The 18,910-nt window shown below is 47.9% G+C and overlaps 3 protein-coding genes across 5 annotated transcripts in view; all 3 read left to right on the top strand.

Moving 5' to 3' along the window:
• The first annotated feature begins 1,671 nt into the window (after positions 1-1,671).
• Positions 1,672-3,628, top strand: HOXA7 (homeobox A7). Its single transcript, XM_010217887.2, has 2 exons — positions 1,672-2,158; positions 3,256-3,628. The coding sequence occupies exons 1-2, from the start codon at positions 1,783-1,785 to the stop codon at positions 3,537-3,539; spliced, it is 660 nt and encodes a 219-aa protein (XP_010216189.1). The 5' UTR covers positions 1,672-1,782; the 3' UTR covers positions 3,540-3,628.
• Positions 3,629-6,146: 2,518 nt separating this feature from the next.
• HOXA6 (homeobox A6) overlaps positions 6,147-18,910 on the top strand; it is a 25,575-nt gene continuing 12,811 nt past the window's right edge. The window contains exons 1-3 of one of the 3 annotated variants that reach the window (XM_088519722.1): positions 6,209-6,284; positions 10,358-10,613; positions 12,007-12,318. In XM_088519722.1, the coding sequence (XP_088375848.1) occupies positions 10,589-10,613; positions 12,007-12,266 (285 nt within the window). In that variant the 5' untranslated portion in view covers positions 6,209-6,284; positions 10,358-10,588 and the 3' untranslated portion in view covers positions 12,267-12,318. Of the gene's footprint in view, positions 6,285-10,083; positions 10,614-12,006; positions 12,319-17,747; positions 17,852-18,910 lie in introns of those variants that run through there. The other 2 variants (XR_015913084.1, XM_010217910.2) reach the window with 2 other exon arrangements.
• On the top strand, positions 13,969-16,872 carry HOXA5 (homeobox A5). The gene is made up of 2 exons (XM_010217899.2): positions 13,969-14,789; positions 15,782-16,872. The coding sequence occupies exons 1-2, from the start codon at positions 14,228-14,230 to the stop codon at positions 16,030-16,032; spliced, it is 813 nt and encodes a 270-aa protein (XP_010216201.1). The 5' UTR covers positions 13,969-14,227; the 3' UTR covers positions 16,033-16,872.

Here is an 18,910-nt window from a genome sequence, read left to right as displayed (position 1 = left end):
TCTCCGTAGTCGTTGTCTTGTTTGCTTCGCTTTCGTTTAGCTTCATGGGCCTTTATTCTTTTCTAGCAGCCCCTTTCCACCGCAATATTCCCACGTTGTGCTTTGCATCCGCAGGCATATTGCCTAATATTGGAGAATTGTAATAAAGAAATGAAGGAAAGGCTCTTTCTCCACATTCCTCCTTTGCGCCTGCGAATAATAACTGCATTTTCAGCTGCCTAACACTTGGCAAGTATCTAAATACAGGGCACATTTGCATACGCCGGAGCACGAATATCGCAGGGATCTAGCCTTAGAGAATTTATTTGCTCCTGTCAGTAACCTATATTCATAGGGCTGCAATAAGCAGGCATAAAGAGTCCCAAAGGGTGTCTGTGCGCGGGGCGGGAGGGGGGGTTAGCGGCGGGGGAGAGGGGTGTTCTGCGGTTACAAAACGCAAAGTTTAGGGTCCGTGCGAAATATCGCCGAGAACCATTTTAACTGGTGAGAAAGTCTTTGTACACGGGGCACCAAACTATAATTGAAAGGAGAATTTCCGGGGCAATTCCATTGTGCTCCTTCCAGTTTATGATGTGCAATCCAGGCAGGCAGTAAAAGCTGTCTTTACCAGGACTCCCTGTCTGAGGGAAGGAAACTCATTTTACGATCCGTTTAAAGGAAGGGCACGCCGCAGCATCCTCAATGCAAAGCCCTGCTCATTGTTGAGGAGCTGCGGGGTAGGAAAACCAACAAAGTTACCCGCGATCTAAGGGTAACATTGCCGTCTCGAGCTTAGGAGTGCAAGGTACGTACGATGGAAAAGCAAAAGGGGCTTTTAAGTAGGTACCTGAAATCTGAGTCGCCACTGTAAAGGTAATTCCTTCGACTCACATATACATATATATGTATTTTTTCCCGTGAGAGGAGGGATTCGGAATGTAGAGTCGTTGCTATAGTTTGTCCCCCTTTTACGATTATATATATACATATATATCTCATGTATATATATATATATATATGTATTTCCCTCAGCGTGAAAATTCGGTGCAAGAAGGGACGCGACATGCAGTGAACCCGGCCCGCCTACAGCCTTGATTTTCAAGGTTCAGGCAGAGATTTGGAACCGTCGGGGGGCCGGGACAGGGGCTGCGGTGAGGGCCCCGTGGGGAACCTTCACTCTCGGCGTTTCTTCACCCTATGAGTCGGGGACTTGGTTTTGGGGTGGTCTTAGTTTTAGGCGGTCTTGGTTTTCGGGTGCCTTGCCCCCAGGTCCCCTGTGGCTATCGGGGGGCAGAGGAGAGGGGCTCCTCGCCGCGCAGGGAGGCACCGTGCAGGGACCCGCCGCGCTGCGGCCGCCTATCCCGACTCCTCGCACCGCGTGGCTGACGGAGGGGCTAGCTGGGAGTTTTTGCCACCCCCTTTCCCCACGGGGAGCACATGGCCTCAGTCCACCCGTGTCCCCCCCGCGCCGGCGGCAGCGCGGCGCTGAGGGGCGGCTCTCGGCGAGCCGGCAGGGCCCGGCCGGGCCGAATTGGAGCGGGCCGAGCCGAGCCGAACCGGGCCGAGGCGTCGCGGCGGCGGCCCCGTCCATGGCCGGGCAGCGGCGGCCCCCGGTCGGCACCACCTGTGAGGCGGGCGGGGATTGGCGGGCGGCGTCATATGACCGGTCACGTGCTGGAGGCAGCTCAGTCCAAAAGAAAATGGGGTTTGGTGTAAATCTGGGGGTGTAATGTTATCATATATCACGCTACCTCGTAAAACCGACACTGAAGCCTGCCGGACAACAAATCACAGGTCAAAATTATGAGTTCTTCGTATTATGTGAATGCGCTTTTTAGCAAATATACGGCGGGGGCTTCTCTTTTCCAAAATGCAGAGCCTACTTCTTGCTCCTTTGCAAGCAACTCCCAGAGAAGCGGCTATGGACCAGGCGCGGGTGCCTTCGCCTCCTCCATGCCCGGCTTGTACAATGTGAACAGTACCATATATCAAAGCCCGTTCTCTTCCGGATACAGCCTGGGCTCTGATGCCTACAACCTGCATTGTTCCTCTTTTGATCAGAACATTCCCGTCCTCTGCAATGACCTAACCAAACCCAGCTGTGAGAAAGCGGAGGAAAGCAACCTGCACAACCAGGCTGAGGCTAATTTCCGGATATACCCCTGGATGAGGTCTTCAGGTAGGGGCAAGCGGAGAGGGCTGGAGCTGTGGCAGCCAGGCTAAGCGTGTCGCCAAAATTACTGTCAGCACAGCCTTTATGGTTTTAATTATAGCCGAGGCGCCATTGCGTAGAAAGCCCGTGGCATTGTATGTAAATGAGTATCATAAAACTTTTTATTGCCCAATTAATGGGTTCTATCCTCGTAAATTTATTTAACTCCGTTTGCTATGGAATTGTAGCACTGACTTTATTTGCACTGTTTGCTATAGAAATGGGGAGAGTTGGCCGCGCGTTCTGCGAGCCCCTGGGTGAGTGTCCCCCCTGCCCACGGGCACGAGTCGAGCACAAAACGCGGCTCGGGGGCGAAGGCGGAGGGGAGAGGGGCGACCAGGAACGGGGCCCGGGCTCACAGGGACTTTTCCAGCCTCCAATAGTGAGACGTGTCACTCTTGTGCCCCTGCTCTTTTCCATAGAGATAAAAATCTATAGAAAATCGCTAAACAGGAAAACGCGCGGGGGGGTGGGTGGTGGGGGGAAAGGTTGGGGGCGAGACTGTGTGAAAAACGAGAGCGTCTTTCTGGAGCTAAATGCGATGTATTGTTTACGATCCAGGCGGGGGAGGGGGTGTGGGGGAGCCCCCTGACATTAAAATAAAATAAATACAGCCCAGCCTTCCAGCTTTTTTTTTTTTTTCCCCTTGCGAAACGCGAAAGTCTGGAAGGTTTTAGAGAAATACATCGCCTGGGGGAAAGTTCCTCCTCCCAAAAGCAATTTCCTCCCCCACCTCCTCTCCTGAATGCTTTCTCTCCACTTTTGCCATGTCTCGAGCAACTTAATTTTTGCCCTGCCCGAGCAGGGCAGGTCGTTTAGCAGAAATTTCTTTGTTAGGGCAAAGTGGGGGGGCGGGTGGATGTAAGAGAAGGAGGTTATTGACTCTAGCTTGGCCGTTTTGTTTTGTTGGGTTTTGCTGTTAAAAAAAAAGAAAATAATAATAATAATAAAAAAGAAAATAAAATAAATGAAAAGGAAAATAAAAGGAAGGGAAAAAAAAGGCAAGAAAAAAACTTTCCACTTATCTTCCTGCCTAACTCCTGGACGTGTGTGCCTGGTTTCAGGTCCAGATAGGAAGCGAGGACGCCAGACCTACACTCGCTACCAGACCCTGGAGCTGGAGAAGGAATTCCACTTCAATCGCTATCTGACTCGCCGGCGGAGGATAGAGATCGCCCATGCCCTGTGCCTCACCGAGAGGCAGATCAAAATCTGGTTCCAGAACCGCAGGATGAAGTGGAAGAAGGAGCACAAAGAGGAGAGCTCCAGTACCCCGGCTCCCAATGAGCCCACGTCAGCAGCAGCCTCTGTGGAGAAAGTGGAGGAAGACGAGGAAGAGGAGGACTAAAGTGTCCCATTGAGGAATCAGCCCCTTAGTATAATGTATGCACGTGACAGTTATAAAATCTCCTTTTAAAGGAGAGAAAAAAAAAAGAGGGTGAAAAAAAGGATAAAAGAGAGACTCACTGTTTTTATTAAAAAAAAAAATCAGTTCCCTTTAATAATATCTCGCAAGCGAGCATTTGCGAACATTAAAACGTTTCTTGGGCTGGTTTTCCAGCCCCTTCTCCAGTCTCCCATCCTTCCCAACCCCGTCCTTTGCCGAACCTGTTGGTAATATCTCCTAAGAGTACCCAACAATCATTTGGTTTTCGTTCACCCAAACATGGGTGGCTGTGTCCAGGGGCTGCTGCTTGCACATAGAGTAAACCGTGACCTTCCGAAGTAACTACCTGACTCAATAGTCCCAATATTTGTAAAGGGAAAAAGTGCATTAGGCTCATATTAAGAAAAAAAAACTACCTAATTTTGAATAAGTAGCTCTGTTTATTTCTTTATTTTAATTATTATTATAAAAGTATCATAACTAACAGCTACACTAACAAAGGTTAAACTGCAACTGGGGGGGGGGGGAGGGGAGATGTTACACAAACCACTACAATCTACAATGATTTGTACTACCTATTTTCCAGACTACCTATATATCTTGCTCCGCCTACCTATCTTTTAAAGTATACTGTATTTTAGTAGTTACACAAGATAACATACTAATGTGAATCGCAAAACGCTCATAGAAACATAAGTGTAGTCGTTCGAGATGCATGCATCAATAGCTTTGGTATAGAATTTGGTACCGAAAAGGCTGAATATATTTAAATTTAAAATAATATATTTATTCCAAAGCAATTATAAATGAAAACCATATGCTGCAATATATCTCTGTTCTCAATTCTTTACTATTCCGAGTGAGGAAGAAAACACACGCTAATATTGTACAAAGCGGTTTAGTATCTTCCGTTGGCTTCTACCTTTGGCTGGCTCTTTTAAAGGCCGTTTTCTTATGCTAGTTTGATCTTACTTAATATAGCGAAAGTGTTATTTGAGAAGTGAATTTAAACGACCATGTTACCACCTATCAAAAAACTGTTTGTCCCGATTATCCGAATGTGTCAATATGTAATACCGTGAATTTTCCTACAATAGCAGATACTGTATATTTGAACGATTTTTTTTTGTCATTTATATTTGTCTTAGAGCTCATTTGTAAGATCATGTCACAAATTGGGAAGAATGTAATTAATTTGGAAACTTTGTAGCATGATGTATTGTTAAGATCTCTGTATAAATCCGTCTTGAAGGTTTGGCTAAAGTTTATTCAAAAATTGTATGTTACAATGTGTTTCGATGTGTTCGTTGTGAACATTTGGATATGCCGTGTAAGTATTGGAAGTGAAAGAAAAATCGTCTGTGAACTCTCTTTGGAAGTGATACCGTGTTCAAGTATCTCCCACAATAAATGTGTTTTATGTTACACAGAAAATAAATATGCTTGTTGACAATGAATTGTTCTTCTTTATTAGCGAAACAGTACGAATGAAGAATTAAAAATAATTTATACAGACAAATAGAGAAATTAAACCATATAAATCTTTTTTTTTTCCCGCGTAATCATAAAGAAAAAAAAATACAGGATGATGAATTGATGGAAATCAGTCATTTTCCCTATCTATTTTTCCCTAGCGTAGCTGATTAATAAAGCGGAAAGCTTTTTTTTTTTTTTTTTTTGGTGGTGGTGGTGGTGGTGATGGGGCTTCCTTTCACCGTCTTCTCTTGAAATCATAAGCCCGGCGCAGGGGGCCCGTGACCAAGCCGAAATCGCAGGCAGTGTCACAATATTTGGTAATGAACAGAAAGTGCGATACGAAACTTGTGAGTGTAAAAGGTCTTTTCGAATACGTGATGGTGTATGCGGCTTTCTCCGAGCGGGGAGCCGCAGGACGGAATTAAAAAGAGGGAAATTCGCCCTGAATTATAATATATATATATATATAGGTTTCTCCAGGCACCACAGAAAGCCAACAGGATTAAATATTTAAAAAGATATTAAAAAAAAAAGAAAACTCCCTTAATAAGGCCAGCTAAAAACAGGTAGAATGCGAGCATCATATGCGCGGAACTTCCCTATTTCTTCTGCATTCGGTTGCTGGTCAGCGCACTAATTGTAATTTTAGTAAAATTAGTGTAAACTCTAGGTCTTTTAAAAAACTCCAGGGCTGCCTCTGTGGTAAGATGGCGCCTCTCTAAGACCTGCCTCTTCTTAGTGATGAGGAAAAGGCCATAAATCCGTTGTTGTTTATGAAAATTTACAACTTTGCAATACAACTTTATGAGTTGTTCGGTTTTTCCATTGGTCCTCGTCGGTCATGTGGATGGTAACCGTGAACATGAACTTTTTTATAATTTCCCTTGCGAGAATAGAGCCGCATTCTTTTGCTGAGCTCTGTCCTGCTTCGGATCTCTCTGGCTTTCAATCCCCATTTCATTTGTCCTTTGTAAGGCAATAGTGAGCAAAGTGTGCGGAGGTTCGGCATAAGCAGCCGCCTAGAACACAGATCCGGGATGGCAATTTCCAGTTCCCCCGCTGGAAGGTGTGGCATATTGGATTCAAAGCACTGGCGTGGCAGATTTTCAACTTGCAACCTGGCTAATTTCCTGCTTCTTCTGGCACCAAAAGGAGGGCGATTCGTCTCCTGTGCAGCCAAAGCGACAGCTGTCAAAGTCGCAGGGGCTCCTGTGAGCCAGAACCTAAAAGGTGAGAAATGTATATGACACTACTGTAAGCAGGGAAACATGCTTTAATACGTTTGAATATTAGACATGTGTAATTGTACCAAATGGAAATGTGACCGGCCAAAAATAGATGTGCCTGCAGCTCAGTATATTTTGACTTAACCTGTGCATGCAAATATATTCCTAAATAAAATGTCTTCTTTCTATTATTTAGCCAGCGAGCCGTGGATTTTTCATCAAGTTTATTTCTGCTTGTGTCTGCCACAGGGTTACTGTGACATTCGGATTATTATTTTCTAATAACTCCGGTTTAGAGCACCAGTCTGATGGGATTTTTTTTTTCTTTGCAGCATGAAAAAAAATCCCAATCACTAATTTTTATTTCGCAGCGTTAGGCTGAAGTTAATGCGCTTAGCTATGAATATGGATGCTTATGTTTTTGACCATTTTAGGGGAAAAAAAGGGGGGGCGGAATTAAAAAAAAAAAAAGTGTCAGCCAACGCTAGTGTCTCCTGGCTCCCTGGAGCAAGGTTATTCCTGGAGCAGGGAAGCAGCGTTGAGGTGCGTTTTGGTTGCAGCCCTGCGTGCTGCGGAACGCGGCGGCGCGGGCAGAGCGGAGCTGCCCCGCGGCGCCTCCGCGCACGGCGGCGGCTGCTTCCCCGTGCGGGGAGCTCGCTCTGCAGCGCGCAGCGAGCCGCGCTCTGCGCTCCGCGCCGCGCACGCGAGGTTCCGCGGCGCCTCCGAGTCCCGGCGCCGGCTCCGCGGCCGCCTCTGCGCGGAAGGAAGCGCCACAAACGCCGGCCGCGGAGGCGGGGGTGCTAGAGCTGCACATTTGCAATGCGGTATCCGCCGGAGTGGAGCTGCAGCGAGCGCCGGATTATTTATTGCGGGGCCGCGATGCTCAGTGCTGCCACGGCGTGGCCGAAAGGCGGAGGCGGGCGCGGGCGCGGAGCGGCCCCGCGGCCCCTGACTAGGGCAGCGGCGCGAGCCGTTGGGCTCCCCGAGGCATCGTCCCCAGCCGCGAAAAATATTAAAATGAGAGAAAAAAATAATGGTAATAACCTCATCGGCCTATTTTAGCTAAGGGAGCATCGCGGCTCGCTCACGGGCAGGATATTCTGGCAAGGCTGACTCTTCCCTCTTCCCCTTCCCCTCCGGTTTTACCTTAGTGTCAACTGTAAAATATCACGCTGGGAACTGGCCGGGTAGGATACACTCTGCCCCCTCTCACTCCTTGCCCCCCGCCCAGTGAGGTCCCTAATACCAGTGCAGTCTAAACAATGGTTCTCCTTGCCCAAACTGTTTGGATTAGGAGCTATTACTTAAAGCTTTTTTTTCTGTGACATTGCCGAGCATGAGAAGGATCTGTAAGTGGATTTATATGCGAGGAGAAGGAGGCTTTTAAGCTTAAGAGGGTAACTGCCCCCGCACCTGTACCGGGGGTGGCGGGAGACGCGGAGCAAAGCGCGGCGCCCGGCGCTGCGGCGCTCAGCGCTCCGTTCTCGGCGCTGCGGGCAAACAAATAAAAGGCGGATGAAATAAATCGGTGTTGCGAAGAGTGTGACTAGGTTGCAGGGGGAAAAGGCTGCGGCTGCCTTTGGGCTTTCCGGCGGGAAGCGGTGACGGAAAACTGCTGCGAAACGCGCCGAGCCAGGACATTCTGGCTTTTTATTTATTTATTTATTCAGCTATTTATTTATTTATTTTCCCTGGCAGAGCTCTGGAGTTGCAGATTATTGTAATTCGGGGGTTTTCTGTTGGTAGGGGGAGGAGCGCAGAGGATGTATGGATGTGACTGAAGCGAAGATTGCACTGCAGATTGTTTAGCTGTCACTGTAACTCTAACACGACCCAGGCAGGCAAATGTGCAAAATTCAGTCTTTTTAATATTGTGAGGTCAACGAAGAAATGTTTCCACCGCCTGTGGTCAGGATTTCGACAGTCTGATTTCGACACAAACAATAACTTAAAAGAGAGAAGCAGAAAAAAAGGAAAAAAAAAAGACAAAATCAAATCAATATGTAGCCAATGCTCTAAAATGCGAATGCGACTGAGCTGCTCGGGATTTTTCATTTGTGTATATGTGTGTGATGGATTAAATCAAAAGCCCGCCCAAACACAACTTTTGAAAGTATTGGGCGACGGGTTTCACATGCCTCGAGTATTAATTTTTCCTGGTACATTTTCGTTCTGACCTGGGGTGTCGAAAATCTGCTCGCAGAAATATGGCTTTGTATTTACTGTCTTGTGTGCTTTTTTGCTGTTGTTTCCCCCTTTTTTTTCCTAGCTCTATTTGCACTGAGCTAAAAAGGGAAAAAAAAAAGAACTTCTTCGGGTAAGCCTGGTTTTCAATAAATACACGTTTCCTAAATGACCTCCCAAAGCACGCAGCTAGAGAGATGTAATTCTACCAGGTGTGTTTATGGCTTTGCCTGGATGAAGGGGTTAAGGAAGCTGAAAAACAAAAATTGGAGGCAATCAACATCTGAATGTGAAAGTCCAGCTGAGACCGTGAACAATGCAAACTATTGTGGGGAGATGTTTTAACTCACTACTGTTTTATAGGTATCGTAATCAGCCCCCGGAAATGAGATAAATAGTCCTCCAACAACAACAAAAGTCACTGTTTAAAGAGATTCCTACTTTAGGAAGCAGAGCTCGTGCGAGCACTTTCCACCAGAGCACGTTTAAAATTAGGCTATTCAATCTGCTGTAATGGGCACGTATTATGAGTAAACACAGCTTGGAGTGAACAATCTCATGTTATCTCCAGGAACTGCAGGGTTACGGCTGAATTAAAAGCATCTCGGCGAATTTCATCAGCACTGTTACTGTCCCTGCCCTGGGCCAGGAATTATATTTCCGCTATGGGGTAACTGCCATGTTGAAAAATGAACGTGGAAATGTTTGTTTCGCGATTTTCGCCCCACTCTCTTAAAGAAACATGGCCGTGTTTAATCAAATTATTGGGAGCAACAACGAAAACGATTGGCTTCTGCTGACTCATTAGCGGCACTGTATTAATTAGGAATTAGGACTATTCCTACTGGTTCGGGTCTGGAACTGAGCGCTTGAAACACGCAGACCGATTTGGTGGGGGAACTTGGTGGAAACTGACTCGTGAAACTTTATCGGAGTCTCTCGGAGGGCGCCGGAGACCTCGCCCAGCATTTCCGAGGGGCTCCTTTCCAGGCATATCTTACAAAATAAAAATTCCCCCCTGTGAAGGCCACCGTTTCCTACTCCGACCCTAAGCTCCACGGCAATTATCGGAGTGTCCGTGAAGATAGGAGCCCCCTTGCACGCGGGATGAGCCTTAATTTCGCCCCGCGCAAGAAAGCTGCCTTCCCAGCCGGGGCTCCGGGGAGAAGCCTCAGCTTAGGGGCCATCGCAGAGCCATCCAGGTGGGGTTGGTGGGGGGGTGATCCGTCCCGTCCAGGGGCGCTACCCCCCTTCCCTGCGCCGCATCCCCCTGTTCACATGTTCTCCTCCCCCCGCCGCTCCAAACTTTCCCTCCGCAACATCCATCACCGCCTCCCGCGCCGGGGCCCTGCCCACGGCGGCCGCGCGGTCCCACGGGGGCGCCTCCCCCGCGCTCGGGGGGAGGGGGGGCAACTTTTAAGGGCTGCCCCCCCTCGCCTCCCGGGGGCAGGGGGGTCGCTCCGCTGCCCGCGGCCGTCCCGGCGGGCCGGTGGCCGGTGAGTTGGCGCGCGGTGGCGGTGGCGGTGGCGGCGGCCCCGGGGGAGCGGGCGCCGCGCGCGCTCCCATTGGCCGCCCCGCCGTCAGCTGCTCCTATTTTCTGCTGTCGCTTTTGGCGCTCGGCCATCCAGAAACAAACCACTTCGATGACTACTAATAGTTATAGCCAGATGTACTAATACACAACAAATCACGGTCCGGGAGAGGGGCGAGCAAATGAGTTCCTATTTCGTGAATCCCACTTTCTCTGGGAGCCTGCCCAGTGGCCAGGACTCTTTCCTCGGGCAGATCCCCCTTTACCCGGCTGGCTATGATGCTCTGAGGCATTTTCCGGCGTCTTACGGGGCAAGCAGCCTGCAGGACAAGACTTACACCACACCTTGTTTCTACCAACAGTCCAACACCGTCATTGCTTGCAATCGGGCTTCCTATGAGTACGGAGCCTCTTGTTTTTATTCGGACAAGGACATTAGTAGCGCCTCGCCCTCCGGCAGTGGCAAGCAGAGGGGACACGGGGACTACCTGCACTTTCCTCCCGAGCAGCAATACAAACCGAGCGGCGGGCAAGCCAAAATTGTCCATGACGAAGGCACCGACCGGAAGTACACGAGTCCTGTTTACCCCTGGATGCAGCGAATGAACTCCTCTGCGGGTAAGTGCTGGGCGCCAAAGCGAGGGGGGAAGCTCCTTGCCCCGGGATTTCCCCTTCTCTCTCTCTCTCTCTTTTTTTTTTTTTTTTTTTTTTTGGGGGGGGGGTGGTCTTAGATTAAGTCCAGGCTGCAGGAAAGAAATGGCTCCCGCAAGGCAGAGGGTAATCCGAAACCGGCCCCCAGGTTATTTTGGAGCTGGCACATGGACACCCTGGGAACGGTGGCCGGGAGCCCTAGATCCTGGCTTCATGGACGAAACTTAGCTGAGGAATCCTTAGGCAGCAGGGGGAAAATAGACAGATAAATAGATAAATACGTAGATACGTGGATAACAAATAAATTGCAGGAGCAGGACAGTTTCACCCATCTTCTCAACCCATTCTGCAGCCCCTGCTTTTGTCAGGGAGCGGAGTAAGGGATAAGCTCCCCCTGCACTGAGGGGCCGGTGCATTTGTGGCACATTCCTCGGGGTCCCCCTCCCCCAGCTCATTAGCGAGTGAGTATTGGATATTGAGAGCACGTTTCTGGGGCCGAGTGTGCACTTCCATGGCATCTCGCGGATTTTCCCTGACTTCCAAGTGAACTTCACATAATTGAGCTATTCTGTCTAGGAGTGGTGCTGGGAGGCTGGGAGGGGAGCGGGGAGGGGGGATCACATTGGAGTGGCACTTATTTTTAATAATCCCATTAGCACTTTGCCTTCCAGTGCTTGCTAATGACTCCCCTCCTCTCCCCTCCTCCAGGGTTTCTGTTTGCTGGGTTCTGGGTCGCGTTGCTTTGGGGGGGCCAGGGCAGGGGGGCAGCGGGTGTGTGTGTGTGAGGGGGGAGTTTAGCTTTTAGGAAGCCCATTCTGATGCTGCTTTGCATTTGAGTGCAATAAATTCGGAGCAAATGGCCAAGGCTGTTCTATGATCTTTAGCTGATGTCTATAATGATACCCAAATTGCAGAGCCTCTGTTCTCACAGCCATGGCGTGGCAGGGGGTTGGGGTGCGCACACGCGTGCACATCCCTGCGCGCACGCACACGCACACGCGTGCATCTCCCCGGGCCGCACACACGCACAGAGCCGCGCGCGTGCGAGCGTGTGCGCGCACAGGCTCTCAGCATGGAGCTACGCGCTGCTCGGCCGTTTATAAGGACGCTACCTACTCCGCTACTCCCACAGCCTCTTTGTGCAGGGTCACCCCATCGACCCTAAGCGCGATACATGGCCGCGTTTACTCTCGAGGCAGGAGAAAAAGGAGGGGGAAAAAAAAGTGCAGAAAACCAGAGCCCTCCCTCCCCCAGTGCGCTGGTGCCTGCAAGAGGAGGCAGAACAGAAAATACTAAGCGCTTTCTGGTTTGAAATCACTGGGCCCTGTCCAATGCGATCATTTTGTCTTTACTTCTACAGGTACAGTATATGGAACTCATGGGAGACGAGGGAGGCAAACTTACACCAGATACCAAACGCTAGAGTTAGAGAAGGAATTTCATTTTAACAGATACTTAACCAGAAGACGACGTATTGAGATTGCAAACGCTCTCTGCCTTACTGAACGCCAGATTAAAATATGGTTTCAAAACAGGCGGATGAAATGGAAAAAGGAAAACAAATTCATAAATTCCGCACAGCCCAGCAGCGAAGAAACAGAGGAAAAGTCAGGGGAGTAGAGTCATATTTAATAAACGCTACCAGGCCTTTCCTTAGTGCTCACTATTATTTTTATTATTATTTACCTGTGTTCCTTCTGCTACTAAAATCCCATAGGCTTGTCATAGTCTATTAATTCCCCAAAGGCTTGGATAAAAGATGCACATTTGCAAACAACTGTGGCTTTCTTTAATGTATGTAGAAGTCTAAGTTTCGAGCTATGCCGTGTATATATATAACCAGCCCTCCAAAGCATAGATAGCTTTCCTTGAAGTATTTGAGAAATGGACCAGATTTTAAAATATTTGAGGTGAACATCTGTGTGCGGATGCGTGTCTGTGTCAGAACAGATAAGTGAGGGATTTTTATTTTTCATTAGGATTTTTCTTATCGTAGAAACACAAGAGATTGTAGAAAATCTTGGTTTTACAATTTCGCTAGTTCCCGCTACATCAGACATTCTCCTGATGTGTTAGGCAGTTTATGGCTTGTAGGAGAAAAAAAGCTTAACATGTATTTAATGTATTTAGATTGCAAAAAAAAAGAAGAAATTTTCTCAAAAAAAATCGTTGTGCAAAAACCCGACTATGAATTTGCTGTTAAAGCAAAGATGAATCGCAGGGAGATTTATAAATGCCGCTAAACTGCCTCTAATCTGCACTACTGATATTAAAGACTCGGCATTAAACTTTTGGACAAGCGATCGAAGAGGTTTTAAGGCAGGCGAATTTCTGTGGTTCCTGCTGAGCTCACACCGAGATTTCGGTGAGCTACATGGAGGGACTTTGAATTATGCACTACCTTTCTTGCATTTCTTGCATTGGGGATTCGTGGGCTTGATTATTATTATTATTATTATTATTATTATGAATTAAAGTGTCTGTCATATTGACTCGGGGAGGTTTTTCCCCGCTTTTGTGGTATCTTAATTCACATTCGCGTTCCCTAACACCTAAAAAAACCCCTAAAGATTAGCAACTGCGACAAAATGCTTCAATTCCGAGTTCTGTTTAAGTAAAATGAGCGCAGTAAAATACTGACTACTATATATATTATATATATATATTATGAGTGTGTGAGTGTGCGTGTGAAGCCCTGTACATGTAGATGCATCGAGGCTCTTTTGTTTGCAAGGAAGCGCGATCAGGGCTACGGCTCTAAAACATTTTAAAAGCCACACCGCGAAAACAGTGGTGCAAAATGGCTACCATCGCATTTATATTTTATTTTATTTTTCTTTCTTGCTTTCCTTCTGGGAGGCACAGAAATAACGGCGGCCGTAAACCCGCCTGGAATGTGACCCCTTAGTGAGAAAAACGCCGCGTTGTATTTATCTTTCATAGGTACCTGCCATTGCGGATCGGCGGGACCCGATTGAAAAAGAAAAAACAAAAAAGGTGGGGGGGAGGAAGGAAAGAAATGGGGTTTGTGTGGGGGGAGAAAGGGACACGAGATTTGCCAGCTCCCTGGAATTTCTCATGTCGCTTTGATGCGCTGGTGCGAGCACGAAGAAGGGGAAGCACGAGCGCAGCGGCCGGGTTGCAGCGCCGCGGGCTCCGCAGCAGCGCGGAGGGGACCGGCGGGCGCGCGGCAGCCCCCGCAGAGCAGCGCGGAGCAGCGCGGAGCCGTCGGGGGCCCGCGGCGGCTCCGCGCGCTCCCGCCAGCGGGTGGCGCTCGAGGCCGGCGGACGGGCGGGCGGCGGCGGCGGGAGCGCGCGGCGGGCGCGCGCCCCGGGCCGCCCGCGCCCTCCCAGCCCCGCCACCAGTGCACGAGTTTACCTCTAGAGGTCATCAGGCAGGATTTACGACTGGACAACAAAAGCACGTGATGTGAAGCCGTACCCCATATTTGGGTGCCTACGTAGGAGGGAACCAAGTACATGTCCCAGTCATTTCCATAATTCATCATAAATTGTGCAAGGGTGCTATAGACGCACAAAACGACCAAGAGCCACAAATCAAGCACACATATCAAAAAACAAATGAGCTCTTATTTTGTAAACTCATTTTGCGGTCGCTATCCAAATGGCCCGGACTACCAGTTACATAATTATGGAGATCACAGCTCGGTGAGCGAGCAATACAGGGACTCCGGCAGCATGCACTCCGGCAGGTACGGATACGGCTACAATGGCATGGACCTCAGCGTCGGGCGCTCCGCTTCCACCCACTTTGGTGCCAGCGAGAGATCCCGCAGTTACGCGGCCAACGCCACCTCTGCCTCGACAGAGCCCAGGTACAACCAGCCCGCGACATCCTCGCACTCGCCGCCACCTGACCCGCTGCCCTGCACCGCTGTGGCCGGTTCGCCCGTCGGCGAGAGTCACCACGCCGTGAAAAACTCCCTCGCCAACTCCACCAGCACCTCGTCCAATTCCAGCAGCACCACGCACATAAGCAGGGACGGGGTTGGCACCTCGTCTGGGACTGAGGAAGACACTCCCGCAAGCAGCGAGCAGGCAAGTGCCCCGAGCGACCAAAGCACAGCCCAGCCTTCACAGCCCCAGATCTACCCCTGGATGCGAAAACTGCACATAAGTCATGGTAAAGCAAATACCCTGTTCTTTCTTTATTTCTCTGGAGGAAAAGGAGGATTTAATGTAAACCGGGTGTCTGCGCTAAGCAGAGGTCGGGCAGAGGGGGAACGCAGGGCGTGAGAGCGCTGCAGCCTCCGCGCACGACTCGGATCGCAGGGAAGGAAGGTCCGTTGTCTGGGCAAGTATCCCCCCCCTCCCCTCCCAGAAAAAAAAAAAAAAAAAATCAAACCGCCCAGCCCCAAAAATAGAGGCTGCTTCGCTCCCTGGCTCGCCCCTGCCGTGCAGGGACCGGGGGAGCAGAAAAAGCCGTAGCGAGGGTGGTTGTGACCAGAGGCTGCTCCTGGCTCTCCTTTTAAGGGGGATCCTCCAGTGGGAACAGCGCTGCTGACCCCATTTATTTTTTTCCTCGAGCCAATCTTAAAAAAAAAAAAAAAAAAAAAAAAGGCGAGAGAGCGCCAGAGCGAGAGAATAGGAGAGGGAGAGGAGGGCAGTTTTCACGGCCGAGAAGCCCTGGGGGAGGGGGTCAGCAGCCCCAAACTCCGGGTGAGGGGCTCGGGGGAGCCGAGCAACTTTGCGAGCTGTCTCTCTGCCGTGCCCCGCGGCCGGGGGAGCAGCCCGGGGCGGCCGTGGCAGAGGGGACAGGGCTGCCCGCCTCAGCCCCGCTCTGCCAGCCCTGCAAACGCAGCTCCAGCAGCACAGGCATCCTCTCAATCAGCCTCTCCGGAGGGAGACATGTGGGGATGCGTCTCAGAAAAATAAAGAAAAAAAAATCTTTAAAAAAAATAGAAATCAAAATGCAAGAGAAAACTTACCACGACCGTTAAATCCCCCTCCCCCAAGCCTTTGCTAAAAGGGGCTGAAGGGGGGAAACTTGTTGAGCATTTGTCCAAACCAGCACGAAACCCAAGCAGGACTGAGAATAACGGTCCTGGCTGCTCGTAGCTGCAATAGGCTCCAAGTCGCTATTGAGAATCTAAATCATGTACTTTTCTCTTCCAGACAACATAGGGGGACCAGAAGGGAAAAGGGCTCGGACTGCTTACACCCGATATCAGACCTTGGAGCTGGAAAAGGAATTTCACTTCAATAGATACCTGACCCGCAGAAGAAGGATTGAAATAGCACATGCTCTTTGCCTCTCAGAGAGACAAATAAAGATCTGGTTCCAAAACAGGAGAATGAAATGGAAAAAGGATAATAAGCTGAAAAGTATGAGCATGGCAGCTGCAGGAGGGGCATTCCGTCCCTAAGCATTTGATCAATTAAAAGTACTGAGCAGTATTAGCTGACCCTGCGTCTCATGTCAGTACTAAGTTGACTTTCTAAAACTTCCTTGTGTTACTTCTGTGAAGAAACCCTGTTCTTGTCGCCCTTATTCATCTTTTAATCATGAGCCTGTTTATTACCATTCTCTCGCGTGTATAAGTAGATCTGCTTTTATCGTACATTTCTTTGTCTTGAATGGCGTTGTCTTGAAAAAAATAGATGTTTTAACTTATTTATATGAAGCGAGCTGTGTTACTTGAAGTAACTGTTAAAAAAAAAAGGCAAAAAAAAAAGGAACAAAAAATGAGGAAAAAAAAGAGAGAGAGAGAGAGAAAGAAATCCTCCCCCGGTTTAGTACAAATGTTATGTGTTGCACTCAACCTGCTTAACTGTGCATGTGTGGTCAAGTGTTAATGTCTGTATAGCTCCAAGCTGTTAAAAATATTTTTATTCAAACTACCTATATAATTCCTGTGTAATTAATGCTGTTGTAGAGGTGAAATGATGAAATCAACTGAACTTGTCCTACGTGTAGTGAATAGTGAATCTGTGACGAAAACTGTGATTCCAAGCAGTATGTCCTTGCTGTGCCTTTGTATATGACTCTTTGCACGAACTCTTAGAAGTGGCTCTTATTAAGCGCAGCTTCTGTGATGTATGTTTCTTTTCTTTTCTTTCTTTCTTTTTTTTTTTTTTTTGTGAACAAAGTTACAAATATAGTCAAAGTCTGGCTGTCTGAGCAAACTGTGATCAGCTTTTTTTTTGTATTTGTTTTTAAAAAAACTGACTGGAAATCAACAAAAAAATAAACTTTCTATTGTAAAGTTTTCGTGATCTGGTTTGTGCAAAGCAAGGAGTGGTTCTTCCTGGTTTGCCTCTTAAAAAAATGCATCCGTGCAGAGTTTGTAATAATCTTTTACCTGGCTTACGCTGCACATTGCCTATGAGAGCGCTGCAATTGTCCGCTAACAGTATTTTTAATTGAAAGTTTCGCCATAAGTTCCTCCTTGATGCCTTGTCGTTAGGTGGAAAGCCTCATTGCAGGACCCCAATCAACACCCTTTGTGGGTGAATCAACTGTTAGCTCTTTGCTGATAGTTGGGAAGGAAGGAAGAAAAAAAAAAAAAAAAAAAAGCATGTGCTTTGTTAAAACACAGTGCTAACTCCAAGGCGTGTTTGCATCGCTCTAGAATTTCTCCTGCGGTTTCACTAAGTATATTTGCAGGACAGCCACATCAGAGCCCTCTGCGTCTATTAATAACACTCGATAGCCGCATTCCCACTTTTCACCCTTTACAGATTTTTGGCTTTCTTCGCTACAATTAGTTTTCTATAAGCGCAATGTTACTTACCCCATCAGAGCTTGAATGGTTAACTCTTCTGAGCTTCTAAGAGCAACTAAAGATTTGCACATTTAGTGACTGGTTACATTGATGCCTTCCCTTAAAAGTTATAAAACAGTAAACTTTATAAGCCCCAGTTCCGGCTATATGACATTTGGGTGCCAAATGAATAGGGTTTTGTCTATGAATTAGATCGTAAAATCATCCATAGCACAGACAGATAGGCTCACTGGCTATAAAAAGTCACGTGGTGCCATTAAAGTAAGTTTTATGGTTTTGGGGAGTTGACATCCAACATTATATACCACATAACATATAATCTCACTGACGCTGGACTTCATTTGACTCTTTTGCAGGCTACGTGTGCCTCCTGGCCATTCAAATTGTCAGTTTTAGGTACAGAAGCATCCAAACCACAAGTTCTCAATACTGTATGAAAAATGGCTCCTTGCAAGTCAAGGTAAGTTTTGTGCACAAGTTCCTTAAAGTTTATTTGTACAGTTGGAAACCCGAGGCTCTCCCTCGCTGCTTCGCGCTCTCTCTATATATTTCTCCTTCCCTTTCCCTTTCCCTTTCCCTTTCTCTCCGCCTCGAGCTTTGCAGGACTGTCCCACAGAGCCTGAGAGGCAGCTTCAACCACTCACGATGCAGATTGCACTGAAAAATCCCCCATCCGTCCTCTCTCGAGCAGCGAGCTCCCTATTTTAACGATCAAATCAAAGTAAACCACAATAAGCGACTTTGGCAGAGATGGATTTTGGGGCCTAGCTTTAATCACTTTGACTACCGCAGAAGATAATTGCTTCCTTTGCTCCAATAGGCTCTCCAAGTTTGGAAAGGTTTTGTTTAGCAAGGAGTAGTTACTGCAGGCGATTAAGAGAAGGGAAGCAAAATAGATAGGGGTTGATATTATCTGGGCAGTATCTTATGGAGGCATGATAGAGTTGGAGGCGTGCTGATATGGTAATAATCTTTGGACTGGCAAAATATGTCGCACATCAGAGCTAGTTTTAAAGTGGCATAGATTGTATGGGAGCGCTTAAGATTCTTCTTTTCTGAATGGGCCCGTGTAGGAAGCTTTAGCTACGTATATATGTCCATCTGTGAGTGTGTGGTGTGTTTTGGTATGCAACTTTGTTGTAACATTTTCCAGATCCTAAATATAAATGAGAAGAAATTCATAAATATAGATATAGAAAGTAATCTGCGTGTGTGCATGTATGTACAAATCTACACATATCTATGCATATGCTTGTATAAATCCATGCACGTGCATATGTAACTAATATCGGTGTATTTATGTATACAGGATGTGTGTATGCATGTATGCTTATATACGTTATTGCACCTTTTTTTTCTTTTAAGCGAGCCAATTGACTGTAACTTGTAGCATTAATATAAGGGACTGCAGGTCATTAGAGTGCTGCAAATTATGAAATACGGGCTTGGTTTATTGAAGATTGCAAATATTCCCCTCGTTCAGTGCTCTGCCTCTTGCCTTGCCTTGCTGGCTGCCCAT

The sequence above is a fragment of the Tinamus guttatus genome, unplaced genomic scaffold (genome assembly GCF_059628265.1).
Source record: "Tinamus guttatus ecotype Peru unplaced genomic scaffold, ASM5962826v1 Tinamus_guttatus_pri_ptg000067l, whole genome shotgun sequence".
Taxonomy (NCBI): domain Eukaryota; kingdom Metazoa; phylum Chordata; class Aves; order Tinamiformes; family Tinamidae; genus Tinamus; species Tinamus guttatus.
This window is presented reverse-complemented; position numbering and strand designations above follow the sequence as displayed.